A 20941-nucleotide genomic window follows, 5' to 3' on the forward strand; every position below is an offset into this window, starting at 1 on the left:
TACTAACTAAATCTCTTATTATTTATAAGAAGAAATATTAAGAAAAAAAACTTTTATCGTTTTATATAATTTAAATATATTAAAAAATATTTATAATTCTAATATCTCCATTATATATTAAGTATAAAAAGAAGGATTTAATTAATATTTTGTTATATTTATAGAATTTAAGTAGAATTAAATAAAAATGTGTGGAATTTGGCCTTTTTGGTGGGAAATGGCTGTGCGTGGCTGGGGGTGTGCGTAGGCCCATCAGTTGACTTACACCTGTATCGTTCCCACAAACCTCCGAACCCTTTGCACTCATCACTGTTTCCAGGTGGCTTGAACTCGGGGGGCGCTGCGCCACATCGTGAATATGTTGCTGTTGCGGTTTACCATTGAATCGGCGGCTGTGAGAAAATAGCGGCCAAGCGTTGAGGGTTGGTCGGTGGGGTTGATTAGCAGCTCCTTGATCCTGACGAATCGACCGACACCGTAACCGATCTGAACAAACTTGACTAGGGCAAGAAACTGGTCGTTGGAGACAGTGCGTAAGAGGCCTGGAGATAGGGTATTGTGAGGTCTACATCAAATCTGGTGAGTTGTTAGCAACCAATGAGTCGACGCGGCTCGACCTGGGGAAAACCCACGACTTGGCGGCCAGGTACTGTATTGCAGACTAATGAAGACCAAATAATCTCCCAATAGGGCTGAGACTAGTCTGCTTTTCTAATTTTTCAATAATTAAGCCCGGAGCTTCAAGCACCAGTTGCCGCTGTGGGGCGATGCAAGTCGGCAGTGCGTAGTTAGTTGGGAAGATGTTGACTCTGGATACATCACAGATGTTGAATATGATATCGGTGATCGTGACCTTCATTCTAGTGCAACAGCCTATACTTTCACTATAGTCGGGATAAATATATTTTTTTTACATTATAATAAATATTTATAAGTTAATCTTTAATAATATATAATATTAAAATTATTTATTATATATAATTTAAATATTATAAAACGTTTAATAATTTTAAAACTTTTATTTAATAATAATATTTTTTAAAATTTAAATTAAAATTTAAATTTATTTTTATTTTTATTATAATAACTTAATAATATAATTTAATAAATTAAATATTCTTCTTATTATTATTTATATAATATATAATATATTTAAATTATAAATTAAATTATATATAATAATAAGAAGAATATTTAATTTAATTAATTATATTATTATATAAAACGAATTAGATTTTAATATTACTAGGCTTAAGAGGATTCTTAACCTATGCGCCTTTCCTAGTCCCGATTTAAGAGACTTACCAAGCAGCTAGTTACTCTTGAGGAGTAGGTTCCTCGCTACCGGCTGCAGGAGGAAGAGTCACGTGTGGTTTCGTTTTTAATCCCCATACATGTAAAATGTACGTGGCGCCTTCATACAGTGGTAAACGCTCAAGACCCAGCGTCTGAAGAAATACAGTGCCAATAACAGTGGAGGGGAAGAGTCACAACATCCGGATCCACGCACAGACCAACCTCGAGCAAATATAAAGCACCACGTAAATGCTGACTGCAGAAGAAGCGACAACCGCTAACCGAAGGGGCGCGGTATGAACCAAGAATGCTGATTTCAGTTAGGCAGGTGGCTTGTTGGGTCTGAAAGCCCAGATGAGTAATCTGGCGCGAGCATCTGTCCCCCACTCCCCCCCGCTTGCTCTCAACCTTAGGAACTCTAAGTTCGAGCTACCGCAACGTACGTCCTGCCCCGGGACCAACCGACCAACCGTGTAACAGTCCCGTGTTCCTCCCAATATAGTGATATTGCCGCCTCCCTAGAATCTTACGACCCCCCCCCCCCCCTATTCGTTCGTCGATCCAAGTCCGCAGATGGATGCCGCGCGGACAGAAACAAATGCAGGTGACGCTCACGAGGCCCTGCAGCGCCGGCGTCTGCGCAACCGCGATGCCCAACGCAGATTCCGACGTAAGCGCCTAAGCTATCTAAGCTCGACAGGGACTAGAAAACCCTACTAACGACTTCCCGTTGTCTGGGGTGACAGAGAAGCGCAGCTTGGCCAAGGCCGCGCGGCAGGACAGTACTGGCAACTCGCTGAGCCTCCACGCCGACCATGCCGTGCCCGACGAGGCCCGGCCCGTGTACTCTCCCATCCTGCTGGGGAACTTTCCCGGGAACTTCCCCTCGAGGCCGACGTCCCACCAGAGCGACCCCGCCTCCCTTGACCTGGCCGCATTTGCCACTGGCCTCGGCCTGGAGAGCGCCTGCCTGGGGTGGGAGGCGTGTGCGGCGGCGGCCCACGCGTGGGAGCCCCTCCTCGTCGATGACCTCTCCAGCGCCAGCACGGCCCAGATTCCAACCTCAGGGCCACAGTGGACTGACAATCCCCAGGCGCCAGCCTCGCCCGCCCGCAAACCGCCCTCTGGAGCGCCTGCCGACGACGCCGGGCCTTGGATGACGCCGCTGCACATGGCGGCTACACGGGGCAACAACCGCATCGTCCGGGTCTTGCTGGAAACGCAGGTCGACCTCAACGAGAAGGACAGCGAGGGCCGCACGCCCCTGATGCTTGCCGTGGCCCAGGGGCACGAGGACATTGTGCAGTCTCTGCTATCTCGTGGGGCGGCCGTCGGCGATGAGCGCGGTGCAAAGGATGGTATCAATGCCATTCATCTGGCGGTCATGTACCGGAGGGAAAGTATCTTGGGCCTCCTCGTCCGTCACTCCCCGGGCTGCGTGGACAGCTACTCTGCCTGCGGGAGGACCCCCTTGCACATTGCCATCGACATCGGCTTCGAGGCTGGTGTGATCTTGCTGCTCCACCACGGCGCTGATCCCAAACGCAAGGCAAAACATGTCACAGACGAAGCCCCAGCCCTGATTCCTTACGCATCGTCAGATGGCTCTCATTCACGGGAGCTCTCTGGCGTCAGCGACTGAGATCAACTTGTTGCATTCTGTACCGGTGCACTTTTCTGATACGAACGCTCTGGGGAGTCGTTAGAATACACCAGATAGATTTCAGTTGCCTATTCTCGCATCTAGATTCCACCTATTACTTAACAGCCTCTAAATGCATATCCGACTCCTCCTTGATACCAGCATTACTAGTGGGAATGCACACAAAGCATGAAATGACATCGCACATAGCCGTACCAGCCAGGTAATTTCGAGTTCAGTTTTGCCAAAGGCAACACGGTCCTAATCTTGCCCAGCTGGCCGACCTTTTCTTCGAACCCCAATGGCGATACGATTGATCCCGAGCCCAGATCACGCCTTTATGATCTTCTCGACAATGTCCAGCCCGCCCAGCTTCTTCAAGAACCCGTCGAGGTAGCCAAACGGCATAAAGGTAGCGAACCACAGCATGGTGGCCGACTCGCCCCTCCAGATGACCGGCGGCGGCTTCTTCTTGGACAGGTCGCGCACGGTCAGCCGGGCCCACTCGTCGACGTCCATGCCCTGGCCGACAAACACCTCCTGGCGCAGCGCCTTCTCGACGACCTCGCGGGCGGGCTCGTAGATGGAGCCCTTGGGCAGCGTGGGCGCCTTGCCGGCGTGGTTGTGGATGAGGTTGGTCTTGGTGACCGCGGTGCGCAGGTCGACGACCTGCACGCCAAAGGGCTCCATCTCGAGCCGCAGCGTGTCCGAGAGCATCATGAGCGCGGCCTTGGACGCCGTGTACACGCCCTGCCACGGCAGCATCGTGCTCGCGCCCACCGACGTGTGGTTGACCACCAGGCCCTTGGACTGCAGGATCAGCGGCGTCAGCGCCTGCGTCACGGCCAGGTGCGCCCACACGTTCAGGTCGAACAGCTCCTTGGCCTTGGCGATGTCGATGTCCACCACCGGCATCAGGAACTCGGCCCCGGCGTTGTTGACCAGCACGTCCAGCCTGGTCAGCTTGGGGACCAGGCCGTCGATGGACGCCTGCGATGTGACGTCCAGCTGGAGCGTCTCGATGCCGCCGACGGCGACGAGGCCCTTCATCTTGGAGGGGTTGCGGGCCGTTGCGATGACATGGTAGCGGCCGGTGTTGTGGAAGGCCTTGGCCAGCGCGGCGCCGATGCCGCCGTCTGAGCAGCCGGTGATGAGGACTGTCTTTTTTTCCTGAGGTGCCATGATGAGTTGGATCGATTGCCGTCTGGCGGCTGCTGGATGATGAACCTCTGGCGAGGCGCGCGTTTCGAATTAATATATGGGCTCATCATGTGCATCCTTCGTCTGATCTGATGGTACGATATTATTCCTTTGATGTTGTGCAGGCGAAAAACGAAACGAAAGCAGAAAGTCCCGTGTTGATTGAGCCGTCTATGACAGCCAACAGCCAGTAAGTTAGTAATCAGGGCGCTGTCACCACCAGCCATTAGCAAATGGCGGAAGGATCGGCGGGATAATCAGGCCGACCGGGTATTACTCGATGACCGGTAATCGTGCTGTGCCACAATAATTACCCTGCTGTGGCGCTCTCCCAAGGTGAGACGGCCCCACTACGTCTACAACAAAGACGAGCTTCCTTGTGGTTCCGGGGCCAATTCTCCAAGGGACCGGCTTGGATGACGGACGGCACGGATGCAGTAGTCGTATCTAGGCAGCAAAATTCCTATGGTATTCATATTACCCAAGTCCAAATGAGGTTATCTGGGCCTCCGTAGCCAGGGTAACTTGAACCTTGGACCGTCAGCGTATGGGATCTTGGCAGAGCAAGGGCACCGGATCCTTCAGCCCTAGGTAGGTAACGTTGGTGATACCGTGGACCCATTTGATCTTTACTCCAACAACATGGCACTGTCATTGAACATTATTTTTCTTATCTCCCCCATTGAAGTTATCCTGGTTTTCCTTTCCTTTGCTCTGCAATTGACATCAACATTTTCAATGAGCGGGAATGCTTTCGCCAAGTAGCGCTCCTGACATGTACCTGGAAGATGTAGCATACTTACAGAGGTAGTAATGACATGGATTGAGAGTCGTTCTCAAGCTAATACTGTCGAGAACATTTCCCGAGCATTCAAGATTCCTCTTGTTAACTACAGCTCATGCTCGCATCTCAGATAGCTACAAGCACTTTGGCATGATTCTAATAATAGACGCTTTGAAGTCTAACCAAGTCCTCTTAATCACGCTCTTGGTAGTCAGGCCGTACTCGGACTAACTCCGAACTCTGACTCTCAATGAGTGGCTCCCTTTAGCTGGCATCGGTATGATCATCTCGCTGTTGCAATCGATGTCCCGCTCCCGCACGGTATCATACAGCTCCAACGTCGGCCCATCTTGCCCTCGGTATATGTCGAACCGATTAAGTATCGTAGCCAGCGCCATGCCCATCTCTCTGCTGGCCATGTTTTGCCTGTTGCGCCCGGAAAATGTGTTGTTAGTTGCCTTGACTTGTGCATGCCGGTCCTGGTCACCAGACGCGAGACTCCCAACGAAATAATGGACACGTACCCGACGCAGTTTCTCGAGCCCCGGGAAAATCCGATGAATGCTCGCAGGTTCGACTTGGGGTTTTCGACCCATTTCTCCGGTTGCCACTCCAGTGGTTTCTCAAAGGCAACACGGTCAGAATGCATAGTCAGCGTGGTCATACGTGTCCACGTGCCCGGAGGCAGCACAAAGCCTTTGGACCCTGGCTTGTGGGGGTAGACGATTGGCTCATCGGGAGAGATGCGGTGCATATGTGACACCACGCCAGGATGAATGCGCAGCGTCTCCTGGATCACGGCGTTGAAGTGGACCAGATTTTCCACTTCTGCAAAGGATGGGATCCTGCTCTTGTCTGGCACCGCCGATTGGATCTCAGCCCGTACTTTGGCATACCAGGAGGGGTGCTTCAGGAGCTCAAATAGTGTGGCCGTCAGAGTATATGCTGTTTGGGATATCTCGGCCCGGACTGGGTTGTAGAGCCAATAATGCAATTTCTAATCGCTCGGCTCGAATTGGAAGCAAAACCTCGACACTTTGCCCTTCAAATTCCATGTTGGTAGCTTGAATTAGAAAAACCGTGGATGCACATGATGATGGCTAGGCTATGGAAAAGTGGCACCCCGCGCACAATCACGCGTTGCTTGCGTGTGTAGCATCGATATGGCTATGCAGATGCGGTCATGGTCTGCCTGGTGATAAAACCGAGGTGACCCCCGGAAGGAACGGCATTACCCGTTGATTAGCGGCCCAGGCATTATGCATCTCTTACGCCCCCATTATGCCCATTACTCTTCGAGCGTAATCGATTACTTGCAGCCTTGCTAGCTACTAGTCTTACTTGTTTTATATTTTCCCAGTAGCTGACGGGTTTCAAAGGGAAATGAAGTCAATTGTGAAGTCTCGCTTCGAGGACACGGAGACCAAGCAAGGACGCGAACACGGAGATACGTTGGTATGTGAGGATCTTAACTGGGTATGCCACAGCCACCCTTATGCTGCTACTGATACAATTTTGCGTCCGCAGAGGGAGAATGGATGAAGCACGATCTTGACCCGGAGCAGAGTCTGCTAGACCTCGTCGTCCTCATGCCCGCGGGAACAGAGACAACCATTACGGCCATTCGCAGCATTTTATTGCACATTCTAACGTCGCCTACCGCCTACTACAAACTCAAAGAAAAAATATCCAATGGCATCAAGGCAGGCCGGATTTCGAAGCCTATCAAAAATGAACAGGCCAAAGATATGCCATATCTCCAGGCTATTATCAATGAAGGCATACGGGTGGATCCGCCTCTAGTCAACGGATTGACAAAGCAGGTGCCCCCTGGTGGTGATACCAGTATGTAAAATACCTGAAATGTTTCTTCTTTTACGCTTTAAAAAGCAAACACTTACCTTATCTCTAATTGCAGTCTGTGGCAAATTTGTGCCTGAAGGCGTTGAGATTCACTGCAACTCCGTCACTATGTTGAGGAATACCGAGGTTTTCGGCGAAGATGCCGAAGTATTTAGACCAGAACGCTTCCTAGATTGCGACGCCGAGCTCAAGATATACAGGCAGAGGGTGGTTGATCTGGCCTTTGGGCATGGTCGTTGGCTATGTCTGGGGAAAACTCTGGCCATGATCGAGCTGAACAAGATCTTCGTTGAGGTATGTTGCCTGCCACCTCCTTTTCACCATCACTGTGACACAGCGTTCACGATTACTAATGCCGGACCAAACCTCGTTTCCTATTAGCTACTGCGTGTCTTTGACTTCCAAATAGTCAATGCAGAAGAACCCTGGAAGCGCACTGTTTACTCGACTTCCATCGTCAAGGACTTCGATCTCAGAATATGGGAGAACCTTTTGGATTAGTGCGGTGGGAATGGAGTGAAGATATATGTACTAGATATAACTGCAAAGCCAAGCTTATTGCGCCTATCTGAAAAGATACATCGTGCCTGGTCCTGCTGCGGCAGTCGTAGTCGTTCCGGCTTCATACAGTGACTCACGGAATACAAATAATCAGTCAATCACATCGGACAGATGAACACTAGAGCGCACAAATACTTTTAAGTTCCATTCCGACGTTCTTTCTTATAGATTTGTTGTCATGCCTGACTCCTTTAGTCACATTTCCGATCCTGGTTGAGCTAGCTTGCTCTTGTGCTAGCCAAGAAGATGTCCATAGCTGCTTGGGACCTTGACGTTCGGACCCAACTGACCCTGTGTGACCCGGCTTTCGCGGAATGCTTTATCCACACCCCTTAACTGCGACCGTGCTTCCTTTCGTCCCTCTTCAAAATACTCCTCAAAGTTCAGCGTCTGCGCTACCATTCTCTCTATATGTCTGAAGCGCATAGTCCCTTGGACACCTTGTTCTGTGAAAGCGATGGATTGAGCCATCCGCAATATGTTCCGAATCTGGCGTCCGTTCAATTCCCACATTTTCATGTCATCCAAATGGGCTGTGATCTCCTGCCTTGCATCTATCTCAGATGGCCCTAACCTTTCAAGCAGGTTCCGCCAGATCTGCTCGCGCTGTTCTATGAGTAGAGGCCCGTACTTTATCCCGAGCGAGACTCTCGACTGGAAGGCAGTGTCTATAGTTCCAAGACGATTCGTAGTGAGGAAAACAATCCCACGGTAGTACTCCAGCATCCTCAAGAAGACTAATTGTCAAAAAAAGTCAGATCTCATACGCTGACTCGATTGATAGCGGGAAATTGGGGGACCAACCGGATACAATCGCATTACGTGCATGGTTCTCCCATGATCGCTTTTCGAGTACAACATCCGCTTCGTCGAGAAGTAGCACGGCATTCCAGCGGACAGCTTGTTCAAAGATCTGTCTTAGATGACTGTCGATCGAGCGCTCGAATGCAAGTTGGCCAACGTCGACCGTCACAAGTGGTCTTTCAGAAACCTCTGCCATACTCTCTGCAAACCGCTACCGTCAGTTTAGCCTAATGAAAGTTGGGCTTGGAGATTGCGAACCAGCTGTTAGGGTCTTGCCAACACCCGGCGGGCCGTGTAGCACAATGATTAGACCCTGAGATAGTCAGCTGCGTTCCTTAGACAACCAAGCGGTATGGAGTAGCTTTACCTGACCCTTGCCCTCAATCACGTCGCTAGGCGTACTGCCCTCACTCGCGCTCCTATGAGCTTTGATCAACTTCACAAGTGTGTCCTTAATATTAGGATCTGCCATCACAAGAGCCTTCGCAGAATCCTTCGCCCAAACCATATCCGTTAAGTTGCCTATGTTGACAGTATACCACCTCATTGTAAGAGGTGAACATGCTCTGACAGTAGTCGGACATAGCTGGGCCTGAAGGGCCGAGAACTCCTCCAAAGGGCCTTGCTCATCCCGCAAACCCTCAATTCCTTCTATATTTATTGCAGGCATCGTGGGGTTGATAATCACAGGGGGCGGCGGTCTCAAGCCACCTGGAGGACCGTTATTCATGTTAGAATCTGGAAGCGATCGGTATAGAGAATATCCAGAGTGGTCGATGATCAGCCGCTCATCAAGCTACAACGCTGATGAGTCAGTTGTCCCGGTCATGTATGCGCGGGTGTGGACTCACGTGTTTTCGAGTCGCACTGATGTTTCCATCCAACTGGATTGCCGGGCCCTTGTGAACCTTATACGACGGCTGAGTAACAAGGGACTTCCAACGTCGGCCGCGTGCCTCCAAGCTATTGAGGAGGTCCTGCCTGTCTGCATGGTAGTACCGTAACGGATAGACCAAAAGATCCGTGATACGGCGAGAACCAGTGAAAAAGGAGATGAATATGTCCTCCGCCATGATCTTGAATACTTGAAGCGATGCATCCCAGTCTTGATGCAGCAAGATAATTCGAAACCGTGGAGCTATGCGATTGTATGCGGGAGCACTGACATAATTCCTAGCTCGGACATTGTCTGGATCATAACTCGTAGATTGAACGAGTCTGATCCGTGGCTGCTGGAAGTCATCCAGAGTGTAAGCAGTGTCATTCGGCCGAAAAAGTGCCCACAAGAAGTCAAAGGTCACATAGCCAGAGTCGATAGTGTTTCGAATGCCGACATGCTCGGACAAAAGATTGGTTTGATACCAGCGGCGCAGGATCTCCAGATCCCCAGTATCTTCCTTCTTTGAGATACCTGGTTGACGTGCAGCATCGATAATCTCATCATAGAACCAATATAGTGCACTGAAAGGCTGATCGATCGATAGAGACGCATGTTGTTTTCTTACACCCATAAAGTCGGTGCGAGGTAGGACTTTCATAATAACTGACACCAAGAATTGGCTTTGTACAGTCAACGTCTGCAAAGCTTCACGTCGGAGGTCCCAATAGACAAGTAAAGCAAATTTGGGTGCTGATGTTGTGGGTGATTGATTCCAAAATGCCTCGTCGGTTACGGCTGAGATGCCCTCTTTGCCCCTGGTGATGATACCCACACCAGTTAATACCTCGGATTTGGGCGCAGCTTCATCCAACCTTCTCGCCGGGATGAGCTCCTGTTCCCAGGCATCATATGAATAATGGGATGACGAAGAGTCTGAACCTGAATATGGGTCTTCATCAATCCACGGTGTCGGAGATGCATCTTCACCATCTTTGGTGGTAGGTGGACTATCGTTCGGTAACAGATTAGTGTATATACTATTTGCCATGTAACGCGAACAATACTCACCTGGTCTTGGCATTGTATTGTTTTGTAGGCCTATGATCCAGATGCGGAGTCGCTGACACTGCGGCGCTGGGGGTTTGCCTGCCTCCCACAAGAGCCGCCAGGGTTCTCTTTTTGGGAGGCGGAGGTGGCGGTTGACCTTTTGTAGCCATTAATGGGAAATCGCCGGTGGAATCCGTATCAATGCTTGCACGAATACATCCTGTCAGGATAAAATTGGTCGAGAAATTCGCGGTTGCAGAGATCTGAAGCTGTTCTTGAAGGGAACGAAGTCAGCGCAGGCAACAGAAGACCGAACAAGTCTGGACCATCATCAGACTGTATCACTAGCAGACTTCTAGATCCGGCTATTAGAGTTCAGCTTTCCTCGGTTGCGCACTGCTGTACCACCCATGACACGATCCTCATACAGTCCGATTGGCAGAGCCCACACCGCAGCTATCTAGTCGAGGCTCTGCTGACCACCATCTCGTATCAAACCCCTGCTACCCTCTAGTCCATGCATACCCTCGAGAGCATTTTGCCCATCTCCCACCTCTGCCGCAGAAAAGCCGCACTATTTCAGCTTCCGTACCCCAGCGCTCGTGGCGTGCCGCTATTCGCCAATTATCTAGGCAGACATTGCTGGGCCCGACTGGAAGTGCTTTATCACGCTGCAGCTTGTAGATTGCAGGTGCACAGCCGCTTTCTCATTCTAAATGCCTGAGACCTTGACAAAAAACCATATCACGAAGTCGACCAACGATATAGTAGTCTTTGCTGCCAATCCTCCAAAGCTATCTTCCAGTGTGAGGACCTCGGGCCAAGATCACGGGACTCGCAAGAGCAGACCTGGTGGTCGTCAAGTACTCCGAGGTTATCTATGATTCGCAGCTGGGTCTACCGAGGTAGTGGTTTTGCGCTATGCAATCAAGTAGGAATACATTGAGCGCTTGGTATACGTCCGGCAGCGATACCGGGTTCGTCTCTTTTCTGATCATCATCCAGCTCACAAGTTGATCTGAGATCAAATCCCCATCCTACACCATCTCATCTTATTTTCAGGCTCCTTGAATTCTGCTTCGCCATATTTAAAATACCAGAAACTGATCGGGTTTGATAGTCACTATGCATCCGCCCTCGAAGCATGCCGAAAATCGAGGCTGCGATTGACAAACTTTGAAATGACTGCCGAGGAGGAAGCTATTGTGCTCAGACCACCGACTGATGGCAATGAGGTCAAGGTCAGAATCGAGTTCGTCCTAATGGACCTTCAGAAGCGCGAGAAGAGGCCCGCATGGTTAGAGAAGACCCGTAATTTCTTCCAGGGCTTTTGCAAGGTTATCGACAAGACCTCGGCACTGGTTCAACCGATGTTGCCACAGAGTGCAGAGTACACTGTCACCTTTGGACTACTCGTTCTCCTGTTTCGGGTATGTGAACCGGGATTAGAGATTCAAGGTTGAGTCCCTTACCTAACCGCTAATGCAATTTGGATTCAGGCTGTTGTAACCAAAAGTGACAGAGAGGAGGCGTTGATGGAGCACCTAGACAAACTGTCTGCGAAACTACCAGTCATTGACTTTTACAACACCACGTTTCCTACTGCTCAGATGAAGTTCACGATTTCCAAAGTCTACGCCGAAGTAATGGGATTCTTCGATAATGCCCTGACGTACTACCACGGCGGGCGTCTAGGTTAGTGTTCACTGTTGCAGCGCTAGTTAGTTCCTTGGGCTACACTCTGATCCAAAGATACAGCAAAACTCGCCGACGCACTCTTCCGCACGAAGCCCAAGTTTGAAGAGTCTATTACCACAATCGAGAAGGAGGTTAACAAAATGCTTGACCTAAAGAATGTGGCACATGAAGCACAGACAGCAGACATCCAAGTGATAGTGACTAAGATGGAACAAGGTTCAGATTGCCGAGCTGCTCCATAATTCGGTCAGAATGAACCGTGCTGACGATGTTTAAGATATTGTTACGCTACTGCAAGACGGAGCCCAGAAGTCACAGGCCGACGACATCCAAAAGATCCTAAACAGCACTGGAAAAGGTTGGTCAATTTAGTTGTAGGTACTAACGTTGTAGAATATGTCCGCTGACAGAAACTGTCAGACTTGTTACGACTGCAGGATAGTATGCAATACATTGGCACTGCTGCCAGTTTCGGCTTGGAGACACTACATCAGCGTATGATTAAGTTTGATTCGACGATGACTCGCAAGTCTCTCCTCCGCTTCCCGACCGCATTGTCCCATCCCCCATACCTTGCAGTCCTTTTAGCTAACACCCTAATCTAGAGATGCAGATGCACAGTATGATCACACATGCGCAAGGTTTGCAGGATGTCGTTATAGCATCGGACCCAGACTCGTACTGGGACGCCGACGAGGCGCTTGCCAGGCTCTCAGCGCGCGGCTTCCGTCTTTCAGAAAAGGACCGCTGGGAGAACAATGGCATTCTTGACCACCTGCTGGAATGGTCCAAGGCTTCTGGCCCGATATTGTGGATCGGTGGCTCCTGTGGTAACCAAGAAACCTGGGTCACCGAGTTATCTCTCGACATTGCCCACGTCCTTCTGTCCCATAGGATCAACGTTGTCTACATCTTCTGTTCAGACTTCATGGGATGTTCCCAAACACTGACGCCAAAGCGACTGGTGCAAATACTGATTTGTCAGCTTCTCGATATGCATCCAGAGATTGCATATGGGAACCCTTCGTATTTCAGCTTGACACGACTCAGAAACACGAAGACGTTCTCTGGGATGTGGCATATATTTGAGCGGTTAGTCATGAGTCTCGGCGAAGTATTCATCTTGATCGACAGAGTGGAAGCATGCGCCGTGGACGATGACGCTGACTTGAGGAACGACTTGATCCCGTCCATCATGAAGCTGGCAGGGAAGTCTCGAGGTGTGAGGGGCATAATCACCAGTGAGTATGAAGCACCCGAGCAGACGCTGATGGAACAGGTCTATATCGATACAGGGCGTCGCCCAGGCATTGCCAAAGCATAGCTGGATAATACAACTTGATCATTGGAATGCATCAAATCAAATTATGAATCCCCGTGAGAATGTAATTGAGAGACATTATGCGCTAGAGCCTCTTGCTGTTGGGTCACAAACATGAGAGAATAGGGTTACTGAAGTATGAGCTGGCAAGTTCAACCTCAGTTTACGTTGATATTCTTTGATGGTTTGCAGAGGCTCATTACAGAAACGCTAAACTGATCTCAGCCGATCAAGACGCCTGGTGGCTGGAGTTTCTGCATGAGCTAGTGCACGACAAGCTAGGCAGTTGGCACCTTTTTCAAGACCCGCGCGCACGTGAGATGGGGAGACTGGGTACGGAATTGATACTACAGACAGGCCCTGGAGAGCAGCCTTTGGCCTGAGGGCAAGTTTACTGGTCCGACTACGAGTAATTGAGATTCTTAGTGTTATGTTTAGCTCGTGTCTACGCTTAATACTACTCGCCTTGCCCAAATCACCCAGACTCGAATCCTGTGCCGGTGCGTGGCTCATATCTTGCACTTTACATAGAATTAGAAGCTAGCACTAGATTGCATCAATGAATATGGCCTCTAACTAAGAGGCTAGCCGTAAATATGCTATATGAATGGGCTCAGAGGTAGACCTTGCGGGCATTCAACTCCATAGCCCTGACAAAAGACGCTGTGGTTGCTTTGCCAAATGAAATTTATTTGTGAAAAAGGATTGGATATTTATTTTCTCGAACGTTCTGCCCGATCCGGTGGGGACTCCGACTCCTCGTCGTCCGTCTCTCTCCTTACTACTACCCTCTTCGCCCTCGTCGTCGACCCATTCCTCCTATAGTACACGTCACTGTATTGTTCCCTGTCACTCTCTCGATCCCGTTCACTCGCTCGTCTCCTCTCCCACTGTCGTTCGCGCTCCCTATTCAACTCCCTGACTCTCTCGGCCGTCTTCTCCGCTGTACTATCGATCGCCGCCTTGAACTCTTTTTTCGACCAGAGCAGTGGAAGTTTCAGCCTTAGCTTGTCAAGAGAAACACCGGCCAATGAGCTGAAGTATTCAAACCAGATCTGCGCTGTTTCATCCGTTTTCAAAGAAAATATCACGGACGCACCATCCTCATTTGTTTCTAGGAATTCAACAAGATTCACCGAATTATTGACATTCAATAGAAGAAGGTGGCGAGGGTCATAGATTGAGATCTGTGGAAACAGTCGATAGCTCACTTCATTCCGGCTTGCTAATATTGCGTTCCGGAAGGTAAGTGCGCAATCGGAATGCGGAAACTTGATTGTCAACATGCCATTGAGCTCCAGGGTGATGCGCAGCCGGTGCTCTGCGGAGTTTTCACAGTCGCTATTGCTGGACATTCTGTCACAGGAACAACCTGACGGTGCGATGGATTCTGAATTGAAACCGGTCAATGTCTCGTACCAAGACCAGAAGTCGTGAGTTAAATGCGTACTTGGATACTCTGGCACCGCATATAGGTTTCGCTCTGGCCAACTCCAACCTCTGGCAGGATGGGTCCTCTCGAAATGGCCAAATCCAGTAGGATTCACATCAAAATGTTGAAAGGGGGCTTTGTCAGTCGACAATCACAACACATTCTGAGGTGGGTGTCTGATCTGGTTCGACAAGTTCCTTGACGAGGAAACGGGTGGGATGAAGTCCTTAAAGAGACTCGACATTTAAGAATAGACGGGATCTACACTAGCGAATAAACAAGATTGTCCAAAAATCGAAGTATTCGGTGCGGGGCCGCTGATCCCTCTCTCAGAAATGGCAGACAGCCTGCAGATGGCTATGCAGTCAGGCAGTCAATGCCCTCGTGAATGGCGAGACACGTATTTCATTAATGCTTCCTTTTTTCTACTTACAACCAATGGTGGCAAGCAATTTTGTATCACGCGCTCAGCTGCATATTGTGGCTGGGAACCATGTAGCCTGCATGTTCTCACGGAGCTGCTGTGAGTACAGCTTGAGGCTAGTCACACCGGTGTAGTATCGTGGCTGACTGGGTGCTACCCCCCTTTACATTCACAGCTTCGAGGCGGCGGCACACCACTTGAAAAATCATAACTTCTTCCAGTTTTCCTTCATCTATTCTACGCTGGACAAACAAAATCTCGGCTACCAATGTCGAACACGTATAAGACGATGGATGATCGAGCACTTGAGGAAGGTGCCATTGGACTTCCCACAAGTGGTATGTGCTGTCCGTGTTGCCTTGAGTTGGAAATCACGAGACGTTTGAGGAAAGACTAATGAAGGAATTGAGGAAAAATAAGGGGAGATCAGTCCTAATCAGGACTGGGAGAACCCACTTGCAGTGCGATCAGCTTCGCAGTCACCCAGTCCTCCAGCATTTATCCCTCGAACGAACGAGAATGACCCTAGACGCTCTGCTACAGACGAACTCGCGCATTTCAGACGGCCTAGACAGGGTCATTCCCGACCTCTTAGCAAGGCAACATATGAATCAGTTATTGTACCAGAAACCCGTCGCCCGGGCGGCGTTATCCACCTAGACCCCGGAGAGCCTGGACTCTGGTTGGTAGATCATCATCTCTACGGCCTCATCGAAGAGATTGTGCCCTCGGAAATCGAGAGCTTTCCGCAACGCATAATTAGTTGCGTGAAACTCTTGTTGGGTGATCCTCCTCAGGGCCAACGACTCAATAAGAAGAAGAAACCAGAGGAGACATACCGCATAAGTTTCGCTGAGATGCAACGGATGCATTTGCGTAAGCTTCAAATCAGCCTAGTTGATCACGCCGTGACGATGTATAGCAAGAAGGAGGAGTCCAATAACTGGGAGAGAGACTTAGCTGCGTACAGTGAGCGGAAAAAGACCCCTTGTGTCAGACCCTCCTACAAGCGCTGACTAGTTTTGAATCAGTTCAAGCAATGAAAGACTACGATTATATGGTAGAATGTAGCAGGCGAGAGCGCGACCCCTGCCTGGTCACAGGGGAACGCAAAATTGACCATTATGTCACACAAAAGGTCGTTAAAGCTGTTTTGGATAAAGTCGGCCGAGACCAATTGGAAAAGCCAGACGAGGTGCACCCATTAGGACCATGGGAGCATGACAGTGAGCCCATAGGAGGAACAAGAACGAGTACTTTGAAAGCGCTGTCGTTTAAGGACTTCCGTGATCGCCTCTTTCTGGCTACTCTAGGAGCTGCCCTCTTGCTGGGTCCCATGTGGCTGATGGTCCTCCACAATACGCTGTATACGTGCCTTGTCACGACGACCGTGTGCGTGGCTGCTTTTGGGCTTGTCGTCGTATTTTGGCTGGATAAGCGGATGGATGTGGTCTCAGCCACAGCGGCGTATGCGGCTGTGTTGGTGGTTTTTGTTGGTTTGACCACTGATTCGTCCTGAGCCGTATGGCAGACATCCTCAGGCGACGAGAATGCCTCTCCTGCTAAAGTATCTATAGTGACTCTATTTAGATACGTCATTGCTCTTCTTAATATCTGGGTCATATTCCATCAGATCAAGGCTGGCGTCAACCGGTACATGGAGTTCCCAGGTGCTCTGCCCTGCAGCACCAGCTATCAGTTCAAATATTATCGCTACAATCATGCTCATTGACGAGGTGACACTGGCTGTTCGTGCTCTTAAAGGATGGTTTCATTTCTAATCCCCATGCATATAAAACGTATGTGGCGCCTTCATACAGTGGTAAACGCTCAAGACCCAGCTTTTTTAAAAAAAAATTTTTACAAAGATCAGTGCCAATAACTGTGAAGGATGACCATATTTTTGTATCGGCGTCTGTAGATGCAACACCTCGTCGAAGGTCATGATAAAGCCAGTGACCTCAGCGGCCGGTTGATCATCATACCGGAAGATGGCGCGTCCTTGGTCTTTGGATGCAACTTCAGATCCGGTCGCCATCGTCACATATGCAGTCGTCCAAAATGGATCATGACCTGTGCCAGTCGCACACCTGTAAACAAAGACATTACACATAAGGCCTTACGCTCCAAGGTTGGTAACTACCTGCCTACTGACCTATAGGTCGGTATGAGCGGGCCGCTGTGGTGCTGAGAGGTTGTCCGTGCCGGGGAGCGAGAGGAGGTGGATCCGCGGCGAGGTGAGGGCCGTGAGGGCGATCGCCGCAGCGCGAGGGGGGGTTATGCCCAGGAAAGACGATGGCAGGGTTGTCAACATCGCCAAGGAGCGGATAAGGACCGCTGCGTCAAGTGACACACGATCAGCCGAGTGAGCCAACTTGACCGTCAGAAAAGCGGCCGCCCCTGTAGACTCGTTTAGCAGCAGCTGCATTCCCGTTGGGTATCAGTGAGCTCTCTCTGACTCACTCACACTGGATTGCTCTTCCACTGCGTTTTCGACGGACAAGCCGGAGCGTCAATTCTTTTGGGCGGCTTCTTTTTCCTTTCTTTTAAAAAAAGAAAAAAATGTTTTCTCATACCCTCCACCACCTCAAAACTTTTATGGTTCTTGGCTGGGCACATAGCGTTTATCACTACATAGTAGCTTTTCGCCTTTTGCGGATCACCTTAACGTGGGTCTTTTTTCGTCCCCCTTCTTTTTTTTTTTTTTTTTCGATACATCAATGCACGGCTATGAACCCACCAATCACTGACAGGGTGGTGGAGTGACCGATCACAGCAGTGGCCCTGGAAGCTGTGCAACCTCGACAATGTAGGCCACATTGCAGGCCACATTGCCAAGATATGCGTGCCACGGGCACCTCATCGGCTCACCTCCCTTGCATCATTTGATATCAGAGCCCAATAGTTCAGAAATGGGAATCACGAGTGCTTACCACCGTATGAAGGAGTCATGTGCGTCCTCGGAAGCATACGGAATAGAATCGAAACCAGTTATATCAAGAGTCTTGGATCTTAGCTGACATGAGGAGTAAAAAGTTTATGGTTTCGAGTCCCGAGGTTTGCAATGCACAATGAAAGGGAGAATAATGCTTGTATCGGGCTCTCCATTACACCGGTCCTCCGTCAGAGAACAACAGCGACGACTATCTGAGAACGAGCCAAGGCCTTCAATGGTCATTTCAAGCAGTCCTGATGGGAGGAAATACGCTACTGTAGCATTGCGGAACCGTTATGAGGGGCAAGTGAGGAGTCCCGAGGTCGCTGAGACCCTCGGGAAGTCCTATAATTGATATGGAATCTATACAACCCATCCGGCTTTAGGCCCTCAATTTCCAAATCCCCGCTTCCCAAGCTCCCGAGAGTCCGTAAGCTGAAGGTAACTCTGGCGGAGTGGCAAAGTGGCTGTGGTGTCTCCAGCTGGTAAAGATTGGGGAAGAGAGGTGTCAGCGTGGTCCGGTGATGTGTACATGTGCCCCACGTCATGGTGGTCTCCAGAACGCCCCTCACTTGCGCACAATGTTTCAACCGAGGTCGGCTAAGTTACAGCGATTATTTATAGTTTCGTTGCAGAATGGTCGACTCCTCACATAGCACAAATCATTTTTTGCGACCGTGCATGCCTTTCATCCCTTGCACTACTTTCCTCTCATATTACCCATCAGAACCATGGGTGACTCAAACGTTTCCTTCGATCGTTACGATGCTCTCGTCGTCGGTGCTGGATTCTCCGGCATATCTATGCTCTACCGCCTTCGGAAGCTGGGGCTGAATGCTAAGATCTTCGAAGCGGGGGACCAGTTTGGTGGAACGTGGCACTGGAATCGCTACCCGGGAGCGAGAGTCGATTCCGAATTTCCTTGGTACCAGTTGAATATTCCTGAGGTGTACATGACATGGACATTCAAAGAGAGATACCCTGACCATCGTAAGCATCCTCTTCCCTCTTTCACGGTCAACATATTTAAGGAGATCTCAGGAGGGAGCATCTCTTGCAGAATGGAGCGGATGATTGACCGATGCTATAGGTGAAATACGCGCTTATTTTGCGCACGCTGATAAGGTCCTGAACCTCCGGAAGGACACACAGTTCAATAGGAGAGTGGTGGATTGCTCCTGGGACGACGATGCCGGAGAGTGGACGGTCAAGACGCACGAGGGGCAGGTCGTCAAGACGAGGTTCCTGCTCCTCTGCTCCGGCCTGCTGCATCAGCGCCACATCCCTGACCTCCCCGGCCTGAAAGACTACAAGGGTGAAGTCTACCACTCCTCGTTCTACCCTGAAGACCTGAACCTCAAGGGCAAGCGCGTCGGTCTCGTCGGCGCCGGCGCCACTGCAGTGCAGATCACCCAAGACGTTGCCAAAGTAGCGGACCATCTGACCATCTTCATCCGTCGTCCCTCGACGTGCCTGCCTGCTGGGCAGAGACCAGTCTCCGATGTCGAGAATCGTTCTTGGCGCCAGTACCTCGGTGCCGTCTTCAAGGAGAGCCGGACGTCCACCAACGGCTTCTTGCCTGTGACCAAGCCAACCAAGACGACCCTAGAAGCCACCGCGGAGGAACGCAACGAGCTCTGGGAGGAGTTGTGGAAACGTGGTGCATTCGCCTTCTGGACTCAGTCATACGCCGATTCGCTTACATCGAAGGAGGCGAATAAACTGCACTGTGAGTCATCCACAAGGTCCTTTGGATATTGTGTCTGTTTTCTAGTCAAAATCCAATTCCCTGAGCCCAGCAGAAGTATGTTGGTAGATGCTGATTGGTAAACCATGGCAGACGAGTTCTGGGCACGCAAGGTCCGCGCGAGGATGACAGACGAGAAGAAGATGCAGTACATGGCCCCACTGCCGGCGGACAAAATGCCCTACTACATCTTCACCAAGCGACCGCCTCTGGAGATTGACTATTACGAGATGGTGGACAAGCCATCGGTCGATGTGGTCAACACCAATGAAACTCCATCCAAGAAGTTCAATGAGACCGGCATCGAGATGGACGACGGCAGACAAATTGACTTTGACATCCTCATACTGGCAACGGGCTTCGACGCCTTCAGCGGCTCGTGAGTATCTCTCCCAGATTGTACAACGCACGATTATCCATGCTGACACATCTGCAGCCTCTCCAAAATGGGCCTGAAAAACCGCGATGGCACCGACCTGCGCGACTACTGGAAGGACGGGATCCGCTCCTACATGGGGATGGCGTCATCCGGTTTCCCTAACGCCTTCATGTGCTACACCTCCATGGCCCCGACGGCGTTGTCCAATGGCACCACGACGATCGAGGTCCAGGCCGACTTCGCCACCGCCGCCATCAAGCAAGTGCTGGACTCCGAGAAGGAGGGCCGCAAGATTAAGTCCGTCGAGGCGACGCACGAGGCCGAGGACGAGTGGGAGGCGTACGTGGACGAGCAGAACGCGCCGACCCTCATGCCCTTCACGGGCAGCTGGTGGACGGGGGCGAACATCCCCGGCAAGAAGCCGCAGCAGCTGACTTACCTCAAGGGCTTGTCGACCTATGAGAGCGAGGTCATGGATAAGCTGGACGGCTGGAAGGGGTTTGAGGTGCGCTACTGGGACGGTGATGAGGCTACCGTGGTTGTAGCTGAGCCGAATGTGTTGAAGAGAAAGGCAGGGGATGTCGATCGTACGGATAAGGGGAAATATGGACCGCAAGAAGTCGAGGAGGCGAGCGAGGCAAAGGATATTCTACGTCCTACTGCGGTTGCGTAGGACTCTTGAGTTCTTTTGCGGTCTTAGTGTAAGCGTTATCCGATTTGACATTTCAATGACCTTCCAAGGTCGATGGAGCATTGAGAGAGGCATCTCAACTGAAATCCAGCAACTCTACTCCGTACTGGTTTTTAACATGACGTTATGTTAGTTGAGCGTTCGATAAGCGTACAAAGTAATCGAGACCTCACTTGGGAATTGGGCTCGAAGTTTGCAACAAATAGTGTGCCTTTTACAAGTAGGTCTGCCTAATAA

The 20941-nt window shown here is 50.4% G+C and overlaps 7 protein-coding genes across 7 annotated transcripts; 5 read left to right on the forward strand and 2 right to left on the reverse strand.

The window, feature by feature from the left end:
* The first annotated feature begins 1839 nt into the window (after positions 1 to 1839).
* Positions 1840 to 4285, forward strand: KVR01_002866 (uncharacterized protein). Its single transcript, XM_044784787.1, has 2 exons — positions 1840 to 1966; positions 2043 to 4285. The coding sequence occupies exons 1-2, from the start codon at positions 1870 to 1872 to the stop codon at positions 2936 to 2938; spliced, it is 993 nt and encodes a 330-aa protein (XP_044647881.1). The 5' UTR covers positions 1840 to 1869; the 3' UTR covers positions 2939 to 4285.
* Positions 3269 to 4120, reverse strand: KVR01_003845 (uncharacterized protein; the record flags this gene model as incomplete). The annotated part of the gene is made up of 1 exon (XM_044787728.1): positions 3269 to 4120. The coding sequence occupies one exon, from the start codon at positions 4118 to 4120 to the stop codon at positions 3269 to 3271; it is 852 nt and encodes a 283-aa protein (XP_044648860.1).
* Positions 4286 to 6460: 2175 nt separating the features above from the next.
* Positions 6461 to 7286, forward strand: KVR01_002877 (uncharacterized protein; the record flags this gene model as incomplete). The annotated part of the gene is made up of 3 exons (XM_044785608.1): positions 6461 to 6767; positions 6841 to 7079; positions 7167 to 7286. 3 exons carry the CDS (start codon positions 6461 to 6463, stop codon positions 7284 to 7286), a joined length of 666 nt encoding a protein of 221 aa, XP_044647892.1.
* Positions 7287 to 7470: 184 nt separating this feature from the next.
* KVR01_003672 (uncharacterized protein) lies at positions 7471 to 10386 on the reverse strand. The gene is made up of 6 exons (XM_044785692.1): positions 10099 to 10386; positions 9002 to 10037; positions 8518 to 8946; positions 8409 to 8463; positions 8151 to 8351; positions 7471 to 8083 (listed from the first exon to the last, which is right to left on the reverse strand). The coding sequence occupies exons 1-6, from the start codon at positions 10245 to 10247 to the stop codon at positions 7581 to 7583; spliced, it is 2373 nt and encodes a 790-aa protein (XP_044648687.1). The 5' UTR covers positions 10248 to 10386; the 3' UTR covers positions 7471 to 7580.
* Positions 10387 to 10676: 290 nt separating this feature from the next.
* KVR01_003124 (uncharacterized protein) lies at positions 10677 to 13491 on the forward strand. Its single transcript, XM_044789361.1, has 7 exons — positions 10677 to 11054; positions 11198 to 11507; positions 11577 to 11772; positions 11836 to 11991; positions 12053 to 12133; positions 12196 to 12300; positions 12381 to 13491. The coding sequence occupies exons 1-7, from the start codon at positions 10999 to 11001 to the stop codon at positions 13097 to 13099; spliced, it is 1623 nt and encodes a 540-aa protein (XP_044648139.1). The 5' UTR covers positions 10677 to 10998; the 3' UTR covers positions 13100 to 13491.
* A 1682-nt stretch (positions 13492 to 15173) lies between these two features.
* On the forward strand, positions 15174 to 16674 carry KVR01_002266 (uncharacterized protein). The gene is made up of 3 exons (XM_044782697.1): positions 15174 to 15290; positions 15373 to 15921; positions 15984 to 16674. Exons 1-3 carry the CDS (start codon positions 15221 to 15223, stop codon positions 16469 to 16471), a joined length of 1107 nt encoding a protein of 368 aa, XP_044647281.1. The 5' UTR covers positions 15174 to 15220; the 3' UTR covers positions 16472 to 16674.
* Positions 16675 to 18572: 1898 nt separating this feature from the next.
* Positions 18573 to 20808, forward strand: KVR01_002091 (uncharacterized protein). The gene is made up of 4 exons (XM_044787287.1): positions 18573 to 18877; positions 18978 to 19616; positions 19728 to 20013; positions 20071 to 20808. The coding sequence occupies exons 1-4, from the start codon at positions 18619 to 18621 to the stop codon at positions 20684 to 20686; spliced, it is 1800 nt and encodes a 599-aa protein (XP_044647106.1). The 5' UTR covers positions 18573 to 18618; the 3' UTR covers positions 20687 to 20808.
* Positions 20809 to 20941: the final 133 nt, after the last annotated feature.

Source organism: Diaporthe batatas (assembly GCF_019321695.1).
Source record: "Diaporthe batatas strain CRI 302-4 chromosome Unknown Contig00003, whole genome shotgun sequence".
Lineage (NCBI taxonomy): Eukaryota > Fungi > Ascomycota > Sordariomycetes > Diaporthales > Diaporthaceae > Diaporthe > Diaporthe batatas.

Bases quoted from the DNA above. Each gene is read 5' to 3' on its own strand.
- KVR01_002866 (XM_044784787.1), top strand. From the start codon at position 1,870: ATGGATGCCGCGCGGACAGAAACAAATGCAGGTGACGCTCACGAGGCC. The intron at 1,967-2,042 runs GTAAGCGCCTAA...CTGGGGTGACAG, and splicing joins TGCCCAACGCAGATTCCGAC to AGAAGCGCAGCTTGGCCAAG.
- KVR01_003672 (XM_044785692.1), bottom strand. From the start codon at position 10,247: ATGGCTACAAAAGGTCAACCGCCACCTCCGCCTCCCAAAAAGAGAACC. The intron at 10,038-10,098 runs GTGAGTATTGTT...ACCGAACGATAG, and splicing joins CAATACAATGCCAAGACCAG to TCCACCTACCACCAAAGATG. The intron at 8,947-9,001 runs GTGAGTCCACAC...TCAGCGTTGTAG, and splicing joins TCAGTGCGACTCGAAAACAC to CTTGATGAGCGGCTGATCAT.
- KVR01_003124 (XM_044789361.1), top strand. From the start codon at position 10,999: ATGCAATCAAGTAGGAATACATTGAGCGCTTGGTATACGTCCGGCAGC. The intron at 12,134-12,195 runs GTTGGTCAATTT...AGAAACTGTCAG, and splicing joins CCTAAACAGCACTGGAAAAG to ACTTGTTACGACTGCAGGAT. The intron at 12,301-12,380 runs GCAAGTCTCTCC...ACCCTAATCTAG, and splicing joins GTTTGATTCGACGATGACTC to AGATGCAGATGCACAGTATG.
- KVR01_002266 (XM_044782697.1), top strand. From the start codon at position 15,221: ATGTCGAACACGTATAAGACGATGGATGATCGAGCACTTGAGGAAGGT. The intron at 15,291-15,372 runs GTATGTGCTGTC...AGGAAAAATAAG, and splicing joins CATTGGACTTCCCACAAGTG to GGGAGATCAGTCCTAATCAG. The intron at 15,922-15,983 runs GTGAGCGGAAAA...GTTTTGAATCAG, and splicing joins GAGAGACTTAGCTGCGTACA to TTCAAGCAATGAAAGACTAC.
- KVR01_002091 (XM_044787287.1), top strand. From the start codon at position 18,619: ATGGGTGACTCAAACGTTTCCTTCGATCGTTACGATGCTCTCGTCGTC. The intron at 18,878-18,977 runs GTAAGCATCCTC...CCGATGCTATAG, and splicing joins AGAGAGATACCCTGACCATC to GTGAAATACGCGCTTATTTT. The intron at 19,617-19,727 runs GTGAGTCATCCA...AAACCATGGCAG, and splicing joins GGAGGCGAATAAACTGCACT to ACGAGTTCTGGGCACGCAAG.